Below are 22,198 nucleotides of genomic sequence, written 5' to 3' on the forward strand. Positions count from 1 at the left end.
GAATAGTCCAACTAAATGGAACCTGATTGATTCATTTCATCCCGACTCTACTCAAATGTATGTTGTCATGGTTCTTGACATGAAACAGTTGTGCTTGACATGAGTTACACAAGTTGGACTATGCAATCAGCATAATGAAAATGAAGTTGAATCAAATGACGCATACTTGGCAATATTGCATTTTCTGAAACAAGAAATGATTACTTGTGCAATTCATTTCAAATCCTGCCAGGGACCATGTTGAAAGAACACAACATTGGTTGGGCAGAAATGTGTCTCCAATTGGCTATAATATTAAAATTAATTGTCATGAACTAAAAAAGAGTACAGCCATAAAAAAGAAGAAAAAAGTAAAGGGGGTGAAGCTATGCTCACAGACCAGAATGCCCATCTTTATTTCGAAGCAATTGGGCCAAACTCTTCCATGTAATGTTGCTGCATGGGGATCACTACACCGCCTCCACAGCAAGTCTGTTACCTTCCCAGCATTGAATAAAGCAGGTAGCCATTTGTACACCTGGGTGGGGAGAGGCAATAGGGGTGAAGAACCTTGCCTATATAGTGCACATCAGGTTGACGTTGCACCTCAATCTATACCTCGCAAGTATGAATCAAAGTTTTAAACTGCTGCGCCACCGTGCCCTTATGGACCTCAAATGCATGGACCCCGTCCTATATATTACAACATGTATTTCTGTTCAAATTAATTGAATTTGTCTGCAAAAATAATGAATGATTTTCATTAATGACATTGTCAAATATCAATTTTCAATTTTCCATAACGATATATGAAATTGTTAACATTGGGTATCTTTGCATGATGTCAAAAGCATTGTTTTGTGGTATTAGTACTTTTACCATCCATAGAGCAGATGAAAGAAACCGGTTATCATATAATAAATATGTTGTTATTGTAGTAAATTACTACCAAGTGGTAGGTCTTCTACCTTTATCAAATTTATGTTCATGTTGAAAACATATGGAGGATCGCAGAAAGGACAAAGTTTGTGAAACATTGTTTGACCTGCCACACTTTTTGCCAATGCAACATGCCCTACATTATCAACATTACTAAATCTTGTTTAAATTTGCAACTTCTTAACAATTACCCCGCCTATTTCTTGTAGCTATGAATGTTGATACACCTATGTAATAATATTTGTCTGGACAGGTTCTATTAAAGTCGGTATAGATTTGATATCAAAGTACGCCTATCATGAAGTGGGTCATGGGGGTGATATATGGGAAGCAAGCATCATCAACGAAGCTACATGCTGCTGCGGGATTTCTGTATCATTTCCAATTTCCCAAATTTCCCCTTGGTTTATTAACCATGACATTTATGTACAAAGGTAGAGACGGTTTTAAAGTGAAAATGTTTGGTTTTATCATCTGTGGTTATACAGCACAAATTTCATGCTCAATATTGGTGTGTTCACATGGTGCATTTTAATCCACTCTAGTTCTAATTTTAAACGATAGTGAAAAGCCACTTTGTGAAATAAGTCCTGTATGGTAATCTTAAAAGTGGGTCTGGTTTTATCTGTGGTTGAAAACATTAACCATTTACATTAGTCTATTGAATGTATATCTATTGAATCCATATCAAAATAAACTGAACTGGATTCAATTGATGTACCATGTGAACACTCATTAACATGCATGTTTATTCGCCAGCGAAGTGGTTACATAACTCCTTGGTAACTGGATCACACACCTTTTGGAATGCCATAGACTTTGAGTTGCGACCATTTTGATCGTGGTGCAGAACTCAAAAGCATGATCCAGTTGACATAGTGATAATCGGATTACAGGTAACACTTCGCTGGCGAATAGTGATAGCTTCTCATAACATTTAACCTGCACTCTTTTTGCACCTTCTTTCTACATACAGGGTCCAATAGGTTTCCAAGGCAAGAAGGGAGAATCAGGGAACATGGTAGGTGCTAAATTTCAGTTGCTAATTCAATGTGTTATTTTAATATGTGACATGATTTGATTTGATCAAGTGCCATTATGTTATTGAGATTTGGTAAAAATAGAGACCAAAAAACAATAAAATACATTGTACATATAAAAGTTGGCATAATAAATCCATGGTCCTAAAAACCATATAAAGCACCTCACACCACACCATGCTTTCCACATAAACTCTGTCAAATGCACCTTGCTTAAATTTTTGCTTCCTTGAATCTTTATTTTTTAGTCATTTGATTGAAGGATACTATTTGATTTATGATGAAGAACATGTTGGATTTGAAATATAATACTGGAAATCAAATGCAACCATCCACTCTATATATGGGATGGAAATATGAGTTTAATGCAGTCCAGTATACACAACAAAGATTCTCTATTTCCTTAGCAACAGCAGATAGCCAGAGGTGAGAGCTAGGGTAGGGACAAATTTCTTCTGTGGAAATCCATGCACTATCCATAAAAATTGGGATGAAAATGTAAATATTTTTGATATTTTACTCTGCCCTTCTTCTTGCAAAAGCACTTTGTGTGTGTAGTAGTGGCATAGGGGGGGGGGCAAGTTGCACTTCAAATCTTCAGTGATGAAAATGGGACGGCAAAGAGTAAAGTGTTGTTAAAATGACTAAATATGGGTTGAAAAATCGACAAATGGAGACGGAAATTTGGCTTTGGCCCCTTACACTTAAAAACTTTAAGTTGCTGGTGTGTAGGACAAATATCTTTTCACTGAAATGAAGTTTTTGTCTTTCATATACCAACTTTTGTCTGGCTACCTGCTTGTGGATGTAAGCGTGGCTCAATGGTTAGGGTACTTGCCTTTAGTGCACGAGGTCCCGGGTTCAATTCCCCGCGGTGGCGATTTGCTGGGATATTGACTTGGAAAAAAAAAAGTCTGAAATTAATTGGCAACATCTGTAGATTAAATTCAGACTTCCGCTCTCCCATGGTTCATTTAGAATTGGGTAAATGAATCATGAAAGTACTCCGCCCTTCGGAGGGGACGTTAAGCCGTCGGTCCCGTGTGCAGAGAGCCATACCTGTACATGTATCTCACAGCCAGTTTCGAAAAGAGTAGGGTGTTAAACCCTGACTGTTCCCAACCCGTCCCGGTATTCAAATGGACCCCAATGGAAATAAGCTTCAATAGAGGCTTTCTTGGGTTATCCAGGGTTGTCAAAAACCCGAACAAATAAATGACATAGAGAATGTGGAAAGCAAAATCACTACTGGTACCAAGATGCAAGAATCATGATGCACTTTACTAGCTATCTGGTTCTCAAAGTAACATCATGTTTACTGTCATGTCCACTTTTATATCCCAAAATCCTTTACAAATTAACCCTAAATATATCATGCATTTGCAGTTGGGAGAATACACAATCACATTGAACATGAGCACCTGCATAATCACGTATTTGCAGTTAAATTTGTAAAATGTATTTGGTAGTGACCAAAATGATTTAGTGTCTGTGCAGGTGGAAAGCCAAACTGGATTGTGCCAGTTGCACTATATTTAAATGTAATGTCACAACTAATGTTTTAACTACCGGATGATAATGTGAACCAGGATATGAAGAGCATATGATTTTAAAAATCCAAATTAATTACTTGTATACATGATATACTTTGATGATTTACTACTTCCCATTTTTCAGAAATACTAATTTAAGCTTACCTGAGTTGAGATAGCTTTAATGCATGTGAAATTCCTTCAGACGTCTTCATAATCACGGTTGTTTATCTTTGCATACTTGTGTTGCACGCAATTGTGATTTATCTCTCCAATTTAAATATCATGTTCAAAGATTAGGGACAGTGAAACTCTGTATGAAAAAGTACCTTGACAAATGTTTCAACTGTATGGAGGCGTGGTTTAAGGACTGAAATGGGGACAAGCGTAAATGCATATTTGATGACGGGCAAATATCAATGAATTGCTTATATGGCTTTTCTAAATCAAATAAGTTATTGCAAACAATTTTTCCTGTATGAATACTGCAATATGTTTTCTTTGAACTTGAATATACAGTAAGCCAAAAAATTAAGGTACCAGTTATGTTCACCCCTTGTATACCCTAAACAAGATATGTCATAATTGGAACCAGCAGCCAATAGCTGCATCTTTTAGCTCGAATTTAAGACCTCATTTGTTGAAATTGTTTAAGAAATAAAGATATGACAATCCAAAAACCCAAGGAAGATACCAATCTAAAAGTTGCAGTTTGCTCCATTGCGTGCCCTATTGATTTGCACACAATGCGTTCACAAACAACATGAACAAGAGAACTAGCGCCGTGCTTCCATTGATTAACACGTTAAAAGTAGTGTTGTGCTTTCATTGAATAGAACAAAAAAGTGCAACTCTTGATTTCGTTTCTTTATTAGGTTTTAGACCACCGTTTCTTTAATTCTCAACCATTGCAATCCCGGGGGGGGGCACTTCCATGACAGATATGCATCATGTGCCTCGGGATAGACCCCTTTTTCAAACCGGCTTGTACCCAATGACCCCTTTTTTGTGTTATGGTCCTACCTATTACCCAATGACCCCCTTTAAAAAAAATTCATGTACTCAATGACCCCTTTTTCTATTTCCTGCTATACCCAATGACCCCCTTTTAATTCCCAAATTTAGGTGGTATTTGTGTTCTCCTCCAGAAATAATGAGATTTTTCACATTTCCAAGGTGGCCAAGTTGTTTTTACGCAGTTTGGCACTTATTCATGTGTACTTAATGATACCCTTTTGGCAATCCTGTACTCAATGACTCCCATTTTACTTTTTGTTACCCCAATGACCATCCTTTTTCAAAGTTTCATACCGAATGACCCCATTTTTATTCAGGTTGTGTACTGAATGACCCCATATTTTTGTAATTGTACATTTGACCTGAATGCCCCCTACTTTAAACATGGCCGAGGCACATCCCTGCCATTTCAGATAGGGAGTGCCTCCCCCGGGATTGCAATTTCAACAAATGAGGTCTTAAAGCAGAGCTAAAGAGTACAGGTATTGGAAGCTTGTTTTAATTTTGACATATTTTTCTTTCTTTAGGATATACAGGGGTGAACACAACTGGTACCTTATTTTTTTGGTTTACTGTATTTAATATTGTATTCTGCAGAATGTAATGTTTTGTCTACACTCTGTCACACAAGACCAGACTAAGACAGGAGACTAATCTTTAGTAAACAAGAAGTTAGCTAAACACTCTTTGAGAAAAGTGTTAAGCTTATAAGCTACCTAAAATATCAAGCATTACTAATCTGTCTCGCAATCAGTCAACTTTTATGTAATATAGATCCACTCTGAAAGACTTGACCCTCCAAAGATAAGATTTACCAATGATCTTGAACCAGGAGAGCTATTATCTTGTGTCCCCAGCCGGTCATAAATGGTTCTGTCCCCTCCTCTAGGCATGCCTTCAAGCAACAGGTGCCCAGGGATCCACTGGGTCTTGTCTTTCACAAACCACTAGTAATGCTGTGTGCTATAATAGCGTGCACTACCTAAGGCAGATTATATGTTGAGAGATGCCTTCAGTAGAATGGAAAGTAGGACATACTGGCCCTGATGGTTTGTCTTGGTAAAGACCTGTCATGATAACAAGGCATGAAGAAATTTGACTTGATGCCAATCAATGTAATATTAATGTGTCTAGGAAAGGATAGGCAATAGCAATGTACATTGGAAAGCATGGACAGCACCATGATACGACCTGGTTACAGAGGTTGCAGGAGGCGATGAAATGAATCCAGGGTCCATGGGTCAGAGTCCTTTGGTGTATGGGGGTCAGGGTACAAAGCCCCTGAAGCTGTTGGGTTTTCAACATTTAAAATTGAAATGTGTAGAGGAAGAACCTAAAAAGACACACAAGTAAGTTATTTATTGATGCCAGAGAGTAGTATATCTGCTAAAATGAACAATAACTGTCAAAATACTTTGCTTTTTGTACTAGGTTTCTCAAAATTATGGGGAAGCAATATAAGTTTGACAGTGATGTGCAAAACTGTCTGGCTTCAGGAACTATAGGTTAGCAATGATCCCTCATAACCCCAAATTTTTGGCACTGTCAAACAGTAGCTAACAGTATATTGAAGGGTCTCATTTTGGTGGACACGCCACATCACTCCAAACATGAAGCTCTATATAGCTTCATGCTCCAAACCAATTTGTTTCTACTGAGCATGTTAGCTGGTAAGACTGCAAACTGCATTACCTGTAAATTTTCCCAGTAGAAACATGCAGAATATGCAACTTTTCAGGATGACCACTTACATGCTCAGTGGTAGCTTTGGGCTTCGGCTGTATAGGATATCTGCAAAATCTTGCAAAACCAGCCTATTTTGGTGACTTTTTGACATGGCATGGTATATCAAGTGCTTCATGCTTGGTCTGGGCCCTTGTCTGGGCTTCACGCGGGGCTTAACATCCAGATTAATTCTTTACGCATTGTATGTACCCATGGCCATAATATGCATCAAACATGTCTAACTAGCCAGTTTAGTTGCACATTTTCAGTGCTCTGGTGCAGATCCCAGGGCCCAGACAAGGTTCTTTCACCTGCAAGTTACCGCTGGACCTCTGCAAGGTGACAGTCACTGTCGGTGGTGACCTGTACCAACAAGGAGACAAGTGAACTTTGTTATCATCCAGTTTTGTTTAACATATCCATCGTCTGTCTATCACAATATATCGCTACCGGGCATGTTAGCCAGGTGAACCAGTGTATACTGCAACCCCTTTGGGTGAACGTCATTCATAAACAGCTAGCCTATCTTTGCATTCAGACTCATCCTGTATTTATACCTGTTCAATCTTGCCGGTTATTGTACCCTATGTTTGGGTTTATTTTTAAAAAGGGGATAACTGATTTGTGTCAACCTTGTTGACTCCATTGAGATGAGAAAAAATATCATATCCTTCCTTAGTTTGTCCGTTGGTTTAGAAGATACTGTGCAGAAATTGCAGATGACAAGTATGCCTTCAAATTGACCTCTTTTAACCATAATTTGGTTGTATTGCATGATTCAAGACAACTTCAAGCTTTGTTAGATGTTCAGACCATGTAGGACATAGTGTTGACAAATTTGATGGAAAGCTCCCAAATTTAGGCCAAAACAGCCATTGGCTTGATTCTGTCAAACGCTTTGATTGACATCACTGGATCTGATGTTCATCTTGTGCATTTCAAATTTTTATATAACCGTTTGAACTCTAGTGAGGCATGGTCTTTGTACACCTGCTCTTTGCAGAATACAGAATACAGATCCACTTGTAATTCATCTCAGTAGTACTGACTTCTCTGCAGATCCATATCTTGTCAATGATTTGATTTTGCAAGCTTCACTTTGATATATGTTAAGTGGAGCTGTGAAGAGATAATTGTCAAGTTGCTGAGAAGATCTGCATGCATTTTTTGATGATGAAAGTTGAAATTGAATGATAGTTGCCAGGGATAGTTGGTGTCATGAAGCCTGAGCTTAACAAAGGTTGGGCATACAAAGCCATATAGCATGTTCACTATACGTTATCAGCAGAAACACATATTGCCAATCTCAAACAAGCAAACTTAACATAAAATGTGGCAGATTGTCATGAGCAGGACAGAGTGTAAATACATGGCTCATCTATATTCCTTATCTTCTTCATTCATCTTCTTCGTTATCTCCTCTATTGTCTTTGTCTTATTCTTTGTCTTCTTAACCTTTGTCTCATTATCAAGGGAATGATACCTTCACAGAATTGTTTAATTTTGTTTTAAAAAGCAACACTGAGACACCCTGCAAAAAGTACAACAAGGAGTTCCTTGGAAAATTATTCGGGTCTAAACAATTCCATGTCTGTGCATGTCGTCAATATGCAGCCATAGAGTTTGGTGAGACCAAATGAATCCTGTAAGGTATGAGCCCATGTATTGAACTTTGATATTTGGCTCAGTCTTTGTACAAGACATTCAGAGAAAACTTTGTCCAGGTTACCATTGAAGATGACACATACATGATTGACAGCATTGTCTTATGGCCCTCCTCCTACCCTTCAAGCCATTCCTTGAAATAAATAACGCAATTCCTTCCGTTAGTAGGCACCTTACATGTGATCATCCACATTTGCATAGATTTTGACAGTATGGTGTCAATGTTGTGGCTCAGCTATTGATGATATGCCAGAATTTCCTCAGCTTAGCCTCAAATCTAAGCTTTGGGCTTATTATGACCTTATATGGGAAAAAGATTTTAACATCTTTGCAACATTTTCCTGTAATTGTAACTGACAATTTGATGATGTACGTCTTTATACTAATTTTTGTCCTAAAACCTGACTTGCAAAACTGTTCTATGAAACAGTTTCATGTGATAAAAAGTAGGATTTTAATTTTACTCAGCATTTTGAGCTTTGTTTCTCTAAATTTTAGTTGAACATGTTTGAATCCCGAACACAAAATGCACTTGTCAGGCAAGTTAAATTTAAAATTAAAACCGTTCATAAACTTAGAGGTCCATATGCACAAACAAGTTAGACCAGCTAGTCTAACTTTTAGACCTGGTCTAACCATCAGTCTATAATATCGAATTGATTAATTCGAATTAAACAATTCATTGATGTTAGCACTGGGTAGTAGCCATTACTGCCAGTAGACAGGAAGTCTAGAAAGTTGACCTCAACGCTGTAGGTGGTCTTCCTGTGCTTTTGAATGGGACAGCAGTAACCTTAGCCAATTTTTTGACCAAAATTTTGGATTTTTCAGATTTTTTAAAAAGTTTGTGAGAGCATAACAAGACTATCCGTTGATGGATTTTTATTTCCGTCGGTAAATATTTTTTAAATTAAGTTTTTCATAAGATATTAAAAAGGCAGAGACCCCTCCTGTATAATAAATTAGCTAGGTAAGTTTTGAGTAACCTTGGTGAAAATTATCAAAAAAGTGCCTATTCTTTTGTGTGTGTACAGTCCATCACCTGTCATTTGGTAGTCTTGTAACATGTCTAATGGCGCTGCCCATGCCCACTCGATGAATTGTTTAATTCGAATTAATCAATTCGATATTATTTACCATGGAGATTAGTCTTTCGGAGAAGGCACTTTTTGGTATTTACATACCTTCTTCTATATTATTGTAGATCCTGTTAAGGGCAAATACAAGTAACTTAATATTATATGGCTGCAGTTCAACTTTTGGACTTTGATAGGAGTATGAAAAGAGTAAAAGGATCCCTCCCTAAGTCTAACCTCCATGGTTAGACCAGGTGTAACGTTAGATCTGGTCTAAGTTGTTTTGTGAATAAAGACTTTAAGGGCAGGAAAATTGTTGTTTCTATCAGGGCCGTAGCAAGGTTGAAAAATATGGGGCGGCCATCACAAATGTGGGGCAGCCAACATACAAATATATGACCAAATTGAAATAGAGATATAAAGAAAAACATAACAAATTTCTTTTGCTACGGCCCTGGTTTCTATCCATGGCCATATCTTATGAAAATAGGAGAAAACTTATCTTGAAATCAGATAAATGATATGTCCTATCCAACACGTCCAGAATTTTGAGCCTTCATTGCCACTAGGAATAAGAAACTTATTGCACAATGATAGCTTTATGATGCATAGGCATTTGTGTTGATGATACAACAAGACTACAGAATAAACATATCTGTAGGCATTTGATTTTATTATCAGACATAACAATCACCTCAACTGTTGGCCTCAATGCGTGCAAAGCTATTCTTCTTCAACAAGACAGTAATACCAGTCTCCCCATAATACGTAGCAGAATATCCAGCTAGAAGTATCAAAGAAATAAACTGCATGGGGAAGTAAGGATTCTATAAAGCCATACTGGATTTTCATGCATGGGTTCTAAAATGTTCTAATATGCCTCAAATTTTTCTGTGAAAGTCTCAAACAATTATCCCAAAGCCTCTTAATTTTCCCAGGAAGGGGACTTGAAATTGATTGAATCACAAAACAAATTATGTTAGAATGTTGCAATGAACTATGGGATATCGTTTTTTCTCTACTTCTCCAGGGTATTTCTATAGTGCAACCCTGGTACATATGATGATGATATTCCTATAAATTTTTGTGCAAAGTGACTAAATAAATTTTACGTTCTTTTGTTATCATAGACAATAGGTAGTATGTGTCAGCAACTAACAAGAAAAGTTGTCCAAGTTGGCATTGACTCATAAACCTCAATGTCTGCGGCTAATTTTGCTGTGAATTGTGGTCACTGCAACGAGTTTCCTGAGCTAATGGTTGTAATCAATTTTATGATCATCAAATATCAGTATATTCATGGGAGGGAAACGTAACTCGTTTAATGATATGTGATGAAGCTTTGTATCTTTTAGTCTCTCACAGTAGTATATGATCAATAGGGGAACCATAATGGGTAACTTGATCTCGCTTCTTGTCTGATTTGATGAGTTGACAAATATATGCAATATCATCACTTAACCAAAATGGACCGTATGAGTTTGACCGTTTGACCCGTGTACGTCCAGAGTATAAACAGCAATCTTGATAGTGGATAGGACCATGGCTGTCATATGGGTCCATAGCTGGTCACTTGAACATTTTTGAAATTCTGCTTCATTAATTATGAAATTCTGTCTTTTATGATGCATGATTTACAAAATGATCCTGTTGTGCTTTTTGTTGTGCTGTATTTTTGGCAAGCTTTTATTGTCCATCTGCAGTAGGCCGAGACTCTGAGGATTAGGTCTTCTTTGTAAACATCTTGTGTTAATTTGTTACAAGTCTAGAAATAGGTAAATGTGTTATTGGATAGCCTTGTTTTACCCTAAGTGACACATCCTGTATTTTTGTATTTTTTAAGCTTTTGTAAATCCAGAATCAGTTCACTTTTCTATATTTTGAATGTTTGGTAATCTAGGTGGACAAAAATAAGAAATTGTGAAAATGTTATTTTTCCAGAAATTTACATACGCCAGTGTGAATCAAAAGATTTCACTTAACTAGAGCTGGAAAATGGGGAATCCAGAAGCTCATTCCCAGGAAATGTTGGCATTTGGAGGGAAAACTTTCTTTCTCATAGGAAGAAGATATTTGCAATTAGTGGGTTTTTAGTGGGTTCGCGTCGGACAAGTTGAGAACTGTCAAGCTTTCGTCAGGTGTAGCTCTGACTTCTTCAGGACAAAGTACCTAAGAATGAGACATGTAGGCTGTCCCTTGCCTATTGATGGCTCTGAAAAGAGCTGTTCAGCGAAGACTGCCCCTTGTCAACAGAGAACAAGCAGATCTCATCTATCTGCTAAATTTGAAATTTTGGTTGCTCTATTCACTGAAGACTGCCCCTTGTCTACAGAAAACAAGCAGACCTCGCCTATCTGCTAAATTTAAGGTTTGATGGCTCTGAAAAGAGCTGTTCACTGAAGACTACCCCTTGTCAAGAGAAAAACAAAAAGATATTTGCAGTTTTACCAATATTAATGTGTGACAAGTTAGATTAAATTGTCTAGAAGAGAGGGCTTAAAAGAAAAGATGGCTACTTTTTTCTTTATGTTGGGGCATCCCCATGCCCTCCCATGATTGACACCCATGAATCATTGTACATTTGTCCTTTAGCATTCAAGTAGTTAACTTTAATCCAGTGTATGGATATTCAGTATTCAATATCGGCAGCTTTCATTTAGCATTATAAATTAGACTTCATAACGTTAACATTCTCCCTTTCAAATATATAACATTTAAGCTCACATTATATTCTCAATGCATTGCAGCTGCTTTCATTTCATTTGTACTGTTTAAGTAAGAGAGGCATTGTCTAGTTCATCAAAATATGAATATAAGCTTTTTGGCATGGCTTGAGCCTGATCCCATCAGGTTCCATGTGTGTGTCCACCCAGACCGACTCCTTAAACATACAAATAAAAGATGACCATGCAGTTAGCTGTGATAAACTTTGATAATATCCTGAATATGGGTATAGAACTGTGTATACATGCATGCTATGAGGCAGGACACTCCTTGATCCTCTCCTACCAATCACTGATCCTATACAGGATCCTACCTGATCACGCTTGTTATATATGTAAGTCATCAAATAAACAGGTGCATACCCCTTAACACAAGTGTTATAAGGACAATAACAAGGGGGTAAATACCCAACACAAGTGGTGTTAACAGAAATGGGAAATTACCCTTCTCCTGAACACAAAGGATGTGAAGAGTGAGTTTAACAGTGTGTGAAGAAGCATCTACACCAGGTAATCCTGGTTAATCAAGTATCTACAGCAGGTAATCCTGGATAATCAAGCATACTTGCTACTAATTGGCTATCTACATCATGTAATCCTGGTAAATCAAGCAGGTTGCTACTAATTGGCTATCTACAGCTAATCCTGGTTAATCAAACATGATTGCTACTAATTGGCTACAAATTCATCTGTTGAATAGTGATTGATGAACATGAGTAAAACAAATCTGTAAATAAATAGTTACAGTGGTAAAATAAGAAGAGCCTTGAACCTCCTCAGTCATAACCTGGGCCCCCCTTGATCCCCCTCAGAATGAGCAATTTATTGAGAAGCCTAAGATTTCACCCCAGCTGACACTGCCCTTGCCACTGCGCTATACTATTAAGCTTTCCATGTATAGCGTTATATGAAATGCTATTCAGATGGTTCAATATAGAACTAACAAGATCGCATGCTAGACAAATAACAGGTACAGTGCTGTAACTTCATTGTTTAGCACACATCTCGCTATACTTTATATTAGCCGGGAACCATCTGAATAACTTTAGTGTTGCGCATATTTAAAATTTAACCTTGATAACTTCTCAATCAGAAGATCTAGATGGTTGTACTGCTGTAAGAACTTGAGCTTTGCAATGTTGCATATAAAAATAACAAGCCAAGTTTTATTCACGGCTCCACATGTACTTTGATGCACAAGTCAGTACGGAAACCAGCACCTATTACCAATTTTGGTAGAGTCACTTCTGGAGTCATTATTATGTCTGTATGGTTTAATGGAGACAAAAGTGACATTTACTCTAATGAACTCTTTAAAACCATTGGACATCAATATGAAGGTGCAAACCACAGACTACTACAGACCATTCGCAACCAGTCAAAGTCCCTGTGTTTTGTATGCTGTGAATTCTCGCATATTCATGATGGTCGATTGTTCCATCGTTCCGTGTCTATCAATCACGCCAGCGTTGTATGCTTTCGCATATATGCGATAGAGCTTTGTGTGTCTTTGCGTTTATGCGAAAAACTGTAAAACTACTCGGTATGTGCGTAGCAGTTTCGCCTGTCACATCATGGAACAATCGGCCCTCATTATCGGATGATGCCGAAACTTTGACTGTTTGTCCGTTATCTCTTTTGTCTATGGTGCAAACATTACAATTCCCCATTCCCAGTTCAATATAAATAATAGATCTTGGAAATTCAAGTGCAATGTTTCAATGGTCCTGTACCCAGGTCCTATATCATACCCAACTGACCACTAAAGTTATCAATAGAGTGGATATAACCGTGAGCCTGTGGTATGAGACTATGTGGGCTACTTCTGAATTCCCTAGCGACTATAAACACAAGCCACTATGTCTGAATCTCATATCTGAAAGCATCTTCAAAACCTGGTTTTCCTGAATTGTAATTGTACTTGATGATAATATCTGTCAGTAATGGCACACTACTCACAAAGTGCAGGGTCATTAACATACTTCCATACTTATGGCCAGAAAAGTGCAAATTGGTTGTCTTTTTCAAAGAGAAGTGGGTGTTGCTGATGTTGTATATGCCTGTCAAAATTTAGCAGAAGTTAGCACAATAATTTAACAAGGCATGTTAAAATCCTTCAGCTGATTTTAGGTAGCATTTGGTGTGTTATTTATGTGATAAATTTGAAGAGAAGAGTGTAAATATTTCCGTATGTTATTGTCACAATCTGCCTTGTATTCAGTAATATTTCAAATGGGGTTACCTGAATGGGTGACTCCACTTTGAAATCTACATCCCCTGTAGGAGATTAAGGTCATGTCTTCCATAGGGGTGTGTATGGATTTGAACCAAAATTGTGCTACAAGTTTGTTTGTGTGAATTATGGATACAGGATGTGAGAGAACATATTATTATTATTTATAGTTTTGTTAAGCCCTATAATATATAAATAACTGTTTGTTATTGGTCTACAACTATTTATAGTTTTATTATTGTTACAAATATTTCAATTTTCATTTAAATCTTGAATTTAATTGTGGGATACGCTTTTACGACATGTGTAAAATTAGTAAGTTTTTTAGTGGGTTCACCATCAGACAAGTTTAGAACTGTCAAACTTTTTTGTCAGGAGTAGCTCCTGACTTTTTCAGTTCAAAGTACCTAAGTATGAGACATGTAGGCCACACTTGCCTACTGATGGCTCTGCAAAGAGCTGTTTACTGAAGACTGCCCCTTGTGAACAGTGAACAAGCAAACCTCGCCTATTTGCTAATGTAAAAGTTTTGTGACTCTGAAAAGAGCCGTTTACTGAAGACCGCCCCTTGTCAACAGAGAAAAGTAAATTAGTGAATCTGGAGTTGATGATGTTTAAAAAAGAGTGCATTATTGCCTGCATACAATTGGTCACTATTTATTCCCAAAAAAACCTTTCTGGTTTTAAAGCATTTATCATGATTTATATCCCAGGAATCTTAACACTCCCTCCCTCCATGCAAAAAGTATATGGGTGTGTGGTAAAAATTTCACCATATTTGAAAACGTCACCTGCCAACGCATGATAAAGGAACTGCAGTCAGACTTTCATCTGAAAAAAATGTATATCTTTGTTTGTTAAAATCAAACTGTTTGTTGGGTTTTGTGTTTTGTTTTTCTTATAATCAATACAATATTGTGCATAGTAATTTATGATTGATGTTTTTAATTGTATTTTTCAGGGCCCAGCTGGTGTTCCAGGCTCAATAGGAATCCCAGGAGACAATGGTTTAAATGGTGAAATTGGCATGAGAGGGCCCCCAGGGCCCCCTGGCCCTCCAGGAATAGTAGGAATAGCGGGAAAACCAGGACAGAAAGGAGAATCGGTAAGACGCATGGACATAAGATTGAAGTTGTCACGTGTGATCAAGCTAAATAGAGTCAAATTTTACTCTTTTGAGAGTAACTTTTACTAATTTTCACTTTCTTGAGAGTAACTTTCACTCTGAAAAGAGTTAAATTCATTTTACTCTTTTCCATTCACTCTTTTTGATTGATCACTGTAGGCACTCTTTTAAGAAATAGCTTGATATATTCACCTTTTTAGATTAACCCTAACAGAACTAGGACTCACTAAAGCTCACTATTCAAAACGCTCTGAGTGCATGCATTCCACGGGACTTGATGACGCTTAATCAGACCAAGTCATATATACCCAGGGAATCGTTGGCGGGCCAACGTCACCTGTGTAGCTACATGCTGGGGATCTTCTGCGTGGCATGCGAGGGTCCCAGGTTCGAATCCCGGGGGTGCCAAGTGACTTTCTTCTTCATCTTCTCTCCTTTTCGTTCCTTCTTTCCCTTCCGATAGCACAAAAACCACGGGTAGGGTTAGGGTTAAAGAGTACCAGTACTTTGTTTCAGATGGACATTGAAAATACACATTGAACTGATTGCAAATTATGGCCAACTGTCATCTGATTGAAGACATGGCTTCAGATACAGAAAAAGGAGGAGTATTGTAGTGTGATCAAGCAAAATCAGTCTGAAGTCGGGTATATTCCCCGGTATATTCAATTTTCCATTTTCTACATGATTGTATAAAGCGTAGGTATATATGCATAGGTACGTTTTGCAGAAAACTCCAACAAAAGACAACAAAAGAAATGCTTTCCTTTGTCTGGAAATCGATATTTCCGACTTCCAACTGATTTTGCTTGATCACATCACATATCAAATTTGGCATCAAACTGAACTTCATAAGTTTTGTCAAAAAGAACCACATTTGGTGACAAAATGTTTCATGCGGTTTGAAATATTTCAAGAAGATTGATGCATCCATGTTGAGGTTTTATTATCAAACTTATAAACATGATTAAAGTGACCCACATTCACACCACCTAACTTCTAAATTCAGGAGGAAAAATGGATGGGCCAGGTTTGACCCAGACATTGTGACAACACCTTGCCAATGTAAACCTTAATATAAAGGTCCAAATATGCAAACCTTTAATGTCAAGCTTCCATTTAATTTGGCCCAATTAACTTATAAACATAACTGCTTCCATTAATAACAGAAAGCATGGCGAAGACTACCCATATTTTACCAGGAGGGCTGTTGCAATTCAAGCATGCCAGCAGACCACTTTTGTATGTCAAGTATGAATGAGCTACATAAATCCAAAATTTATTTATATGCTCATGCATTGCATAAGCCCTGCTAAGTTCTGATTCTTTCTCTCTCAAAATGTTCATATGTCAGTTTTCTCGAGCCTCAAAAACGTTATTTAAATCACAATTTCTTGGGCTTCCATCATTTATTTCCGATCCTCACATATATTATTTGTGTCTCACATTGTCTTATACCCTGCTAGGGCATGTAGGGTGAAGCATATAAGCCATCTACTTCTTCATTGTTTATTTATCTGCTATGCGGGTTTAGGTTAGTGCACATGATTTGATACTGTACCGGTACATAACTGGTACATCACTACCAAACTCTGGGTAAAACAAAGTATAGGTCAATTTAAAGCATGGAAACTGTTTGGAAAGGGGACCAAATGCATGACCTTACAATTTACACCCTATATGGGCATGGAAGTATATATGGGAAGTGCGCAGCCAAATGTTTGACGTTTTTGACTCTTTTTGCACCAAAATACCATAAACGTGGTAAAACAAAGTTCCTGTCCAGCCAGTTAATTAATTATAACCCAGACATAATTATCTAACACTTTTAAATGTAACCCAGAACCTATTGTGACACCTTGCGTGTCCTGGAGGAATGTACAAACACCTATGGCAAACCAAAACACTTCCGTTCAGTTTAGCCCCTAGAAGTTCAAGCAGTCCATTTAGCCCATCACCTTATAGCATGGCAGTTGACCCAAAAACCTAAATTAGAACCTAAAGTCTTTCACTTGATGTCCTTTTCATGCCTATGTATGGCAAACTTGAGAAGCTTCTAGACCTTCTTGCAGGACAGTCAATGTCTGGTCAAACAAACTTGTTCCTGAAGTTATCCAGAATTATCTCAGACAGTTTTCACACTGTTTAATGTTGCTTCAGAGAAGGTTACATGGTGTTAAGCCTACTTTAACTTGTTTAATTAAGGACATGCTAACAGATGTCTAGTTTATACAATCAGTCAATGTCTAGTGTTTCTTAATGTTATATATCCATTTCTTGACAAAATAGACCAAAACAGGCCAATTAAAAAGAACTTGCAAATTAATTTTATAATACAACTGTTGGCTAAACCACAGGCATGACAGGTGAATGCAAACTTGAAATTCGTTACATACAGGACCATGCTCTCATCAAAACACTATAAAGGAAATTGATATGAAATATTATGCCTTCCAAAAAAGCCTGTTCTTCAACTTTGGAAATGATCTCGCATTATAAGCCCATGCATGATCAAATAATATATTCAATGGCAAGTTGAATGTCACTTGGCTTACAAATTGAATTTTACTAAGACATGGCTTCCTTTTCATAAGTGTCATTCTGCTAATACAAATGTATTGGTATCACACTATGTCGTGCCTATATCACACTCATGCCTATCATAATATCACACTAATGCCTATTTTCACAAAGTTGTGGGTAAAACACTTGGCTGCAGTATAAGGATCAGCATAATAAGATAGGGTTATGTGTAGGATCAGGGTTAGAATTGCAGACGTTTAGAATTAACTCTCTCTCTCTACACTGATGTCGACTGCAGACGACAAATTCCTTCTTTTTTTTAATTCAAAAAATTTAGAATTGTACATTTTCATGACCATATTTGGAATCAGAACGAAAAAATGCATTAAAATTGTTTACAACCAAGAGATAGCTCTTGATATTTTGAGAATATATCTCAAACTTAGACTTTTTATGTTAAACCTATGGTTAGCACATGGAGCATTAACAGACTAGAATTCAGATTAGAATTGTACAGTTTTTGCCACTTTAGGTTCACAATATTATCATGATTATTGTAGTCCTAAAATAGTTATCTACAACATTTTGTTAATATCCTTATTTAAAATTAACCCTTTGAATCCGACGAGTCGCCATAACGGCTCACGGTAACCTGTACCGTAGTCCCGACGAGCCGCTATAGAGGCTTCTACCATGGTGTGTCAAAAACCCGAAGAGTCGCTAAAGCGGCTCACGTAACATCAATTGCGATATGTTTTGTTTACATCGGAATACTTTGGCTATCTGGGAGACCGGGGTTCAGGGGTCGGAGACCTTTTCTTTTGACGTGACGGGCAAAATGCTGAGGCGATTTTCGAGTGCATTAGGAAGCTCAGGGTTGGATGTACGGGACTACGTGGTAGGCCAGGGTTCAAAGGGTTAACATGTATATTGCATATAGTATTGGTTCTGTACCAAAAAAAAGCTCAGATATTAGGGCTTGGAATTGTGGCATCATACCAACATCAAAAAATCAGTCAATTGAAAGGGTGCGGCTCCAAAATATTGTTGATTTAAATGTATTTTAAACTGTGCGGTTGAGGACAATGTTTCAAACACATAAAAAAGTAACTTAAATTTGTTTTTAGCCCAATAGCTATACATGGAAAGTTCCAGTGTTTAGTATTAATGTTCTATTTGACACAAATGGTGTCAAAGTCATTGTTAGAGGGTGTTAGCCTAATAATATAGCATGGTTATAGGCATACTGTTAGCTGATGAAAGGGAAGGCTTGTCTGGTTCAATAGGGCATATAAGTTTGAGATCCAGAGATGAAGAATGAGATAACGAAATATATTGACACATTTGGGTTAAACTGAGAATATATTGCTACCTTTTAAAGTTCTTCATTTTAATTAATAATCTGAAACAAGTTATATGATAGTGAATAGAGTAAATGTGACACGATCTGGTCCATGGGGGCTAAAGGCGGAAATTTGAAATTCAGATAAAGGCAAAAATATGGGGTCAAAAAACAATTAAATACATAAAAAATAGGCATTACACAAAACTTCATAACTTTAGAACCAAGTGTGCAAGACCTTAAAAAGATAGTGCTTTCAGTATTTGATAGCCTAATGTTTGAATTAAATAAGGTAATAATTATAGTAATTCAATTGTCAAAATTGCCTCCTTTGGCTCCCATGGACCAGATCATGTCATGTAAAAGCTTAGAAAGTGCATTTTAGGTGCTGCTCCACTATCTAGGACTAGGAGTGTACTCTCTAAATGTAAAAGAGTGAAAAACCACTCTGAATTTCAGAGTGAATTTAAGTTAGCTCTAAAAGAGTGGGTTTTAGCTCTAAAAGAGTGAAAACAGTACACATAATTTCACTCCTGATTTCGAGTGAGCCTCACTCGCTCAAAAGTGGCGCAAAATCTCACTCTTTCTTGGAGTGAACTGTCAGCTAATCAGAAGCGCCGAAAATCGGCCGATGTTTGTTGAACTTGTGTAACAAAATGGCGAACAGTGTGTGAATGAATGGCGAAAAGAAAGCGTATTTGATGAAGAAATAGACAGCATACTCAATAGTGATTACATTTATGTGTAGGTCATAACTCGTAGCAAATATACACTTGGTCTGGAGACAACGGCGGCAGTAAGCTTAAGTCATATGTGAGCAGTTTGTTACCGGCCCATGCAGTGCCGGTTTACATGTACGCATATGTAAGCTTTATGTAGGTTACGCCGCATCACGCTTCTCCAGACTGTGACCGTAAACATGGTATTTGCCAAGTGTTATGTCCTACACCTAAGTGTACTCACCATTGAACAGTTTGACTATATTAGCTTCACTAAATCCATAGTTTTTCATCATTCATCCCACACTGAAGTTCGACACATTGTGTATGTGCTTAAGCTTTAGACCAGTTCAATATTCCTAGACCGGGCCCTACCCTAACCTGGGGCCTAGCCTCACGACAATTTAAAGCACATAGTAGCTGTTATGAACTGCTGTGATATTCTTGTATATAAAATAGGCCTAAATGAATAAATAAATAAATAAATAAATGCTCTTTTCTGATTCACTCTTTTCAGGAGTGAATTTTTTCACTCTTTCTTGAGAGTGAGCTTCACTCTAAAAGAGTTGTCACTCAGATGGCTCTTTGAAAGAGTGAGATTTCACTCTTTTTGAGTGATTTTTCACTCTTTCACATTTAGAGAGTATGAATTTCCATTGTTAATCTCTGGTCAAATCTCACAATATTGCGAATGTGAATACTATTCTACTAACGAAAGCTACTTCAACCCTGGTATTTACGAATACTGATGACTATTAATTCTTATATAGATGTCTGTTTTTTTATCTGTTGGGAAGGGGAAGGTATATATGACACCAAACAACTTGTATACATTATTGGACATACTATGAACTGTACTTTACACCTTATCACCCTCACCACTCATCAATTAGCAGCAATTCTTGCTATACAGTATTCCTGTTAATTCCAATAAGTTTCTATGATCTTATCACACATGCAAATCACCTGTGTGTAATCTCTAGGACTTCCCTTCTTACCCTGGCCTGTAATTTAGATATCCTTGCCCCTTCCTCATATACAGGGCCAGTGACCAACCCTAACTCACCCTCACAAAGTATACTTCACCCTACTCCATACAGCCAGGGCAAGTGACCACGATGACTTCACAAAGTAGACCCATTTGAGCGCAAATTCAAGGAAATGTTAATGAAAGTACATTTCCCAGACCCATAGCCAGGTTTAATATTATCAATGATTCTGCATTAAATTAAAGTGGAAGTTGTAGCTGAGAATGGGGCCTCAATCTTATTTTAGGGCTCTTTAAACATTTGAATTTTAGATGCCCTCCTCCCTCCTATGGGCCATTTCTGTTCAAGAAACAAGATTTATATCACACTCGTGCAGCATTTTGCACAATTAATATGACTGCAAAGCCAAGATAGATTTCATCTTCTTAATTATTCTACAGTAAAAAATATCTATTTAGCACACATAAAACAAAATAATAACATGGTTTACATAATTATAGCATTAATTAACTATAATGAAAGTTTCATTTATCTATTTTTTTATTTTTTTTAAAATTTTAATTTTTGTTAATTTTAATTTTAATTTAAATATCTCCTGAACCACATTGGTTAACTGTAAAATAGATTTGCACTTTCACAAAATTGTTTCAATACACCCTGTAGCACTATGTGTGTACATTGCATATTTGCAAAGGATTTTGATATAAATGCCACAATTTAAATGCATTCTGACACAACAAATAGCAAAGAAAACACACAATACAAGTGTAAATTCATTTGATTAAACATGTCATAACTAAATATAAGGTTAGCCCCCTTTACTTCTAACTGCATTACAGAATTTGATTTGAGGGAAAATGATGACTACTTTTCAAAGTTTGTTCCACGCAATGTCATGGTAACTGTACTTTTTTGGATAGTGTAGATCCAGTACAAAATGCCAACAGTCAGCATGGGGCTATTCCAGTTGAAATCCATACACCCCCTATGGAAGACATGATCTTAATCTCCTACACAGACGGTGAAGATTTCAAATGGAGTCCTCCTATTCAGGTAACTCCATTTGAAATTCACACTCCCTGTGTGGGAGATTAAGGTCCTGTCTTCCATTAGGGGTGTATGGATTTCAACTGGAATTGCACATTGATGAAGAAGGTGTCCACTTTAATAACGTTTATAGCAAACAACAAATTGTCAAAGTAAGGGAAAACTAACAAAGGTGTGAAAGAAATAGTGGATATTTCAGATTTTTTTCATTTTTCACTAGTACCTTAAATTCTTCATCACGCACAGCTCATTTGTGACTAATTTATTGCAAATAAGGACGTTTTTAATCAAATAAAATCACTTCATTTCCACACTGCAATGAATTCTGTCCATTTCTTTCCTGGTACATTGGTGCATTCTTCTTAGTAAGGATTAAGGTAGTTTAAGTAAAGGCAGCACTTCTTAATTCTGCTATCAAGATCAATTTAATTTTTAAGCCCTATGCTTACCCACTCACAAGTTTTTTTTCTTTTCTGTAGAGAGACAAGCTTTCCTGAATAAGTAGTTAAAATATGCCCTAGAA

General features: G+C 37.1%; 1 protein-coding gene across 5 annotated transcripts in view; it reads left to right on the forward strand.

Moving 5' to 3' along the window:
• Positions 1 to 22,198, forward strand: part of LOC140158688 (uncharacterized) — a 191,081-nt gene that overhangs the window by 113,059 nt on the left and 55,824 nt on the right. For all 5 annotated transcript variants that reach the window (XR_011859816.1, XR_011859819.1, XR_011859818.1 and 2 more), the window contains exons 5-6: positions 1,895 to 1,939; positions 14,891 to 15,034. Coding sequence is in view for 1 of the 5 variants with exons in the window: in XM_072181871.1 (XP_072037972.1) it covers positions 1,895 to 1,939; positions 14,891 to 15,034 (189 nt within the window). In the remaining 4 variants the exon portion in view is untranslated. The remainder of the gene's footprint in view (positions 1 to 1,894; positions 1,940 to 14,890; positions 15,035 to 22,198) is intronic.

The sequence above is a fragment of the Amphiura filiformis genome, chromosome 8 (assembly GCF_039555335.1).
Source record: "Amphiura filiformis chromosome 8, Afil_fr2py, whole genome shotgun sequence".
Classification (NCBI taxonomy): domain Eukaryota; kingdom Metazoa; phylum Echinodermata; class Ophiuroidea; order Amphilepidida; family Amphiuridae; genus Amphiura; species Amphiura filiformis.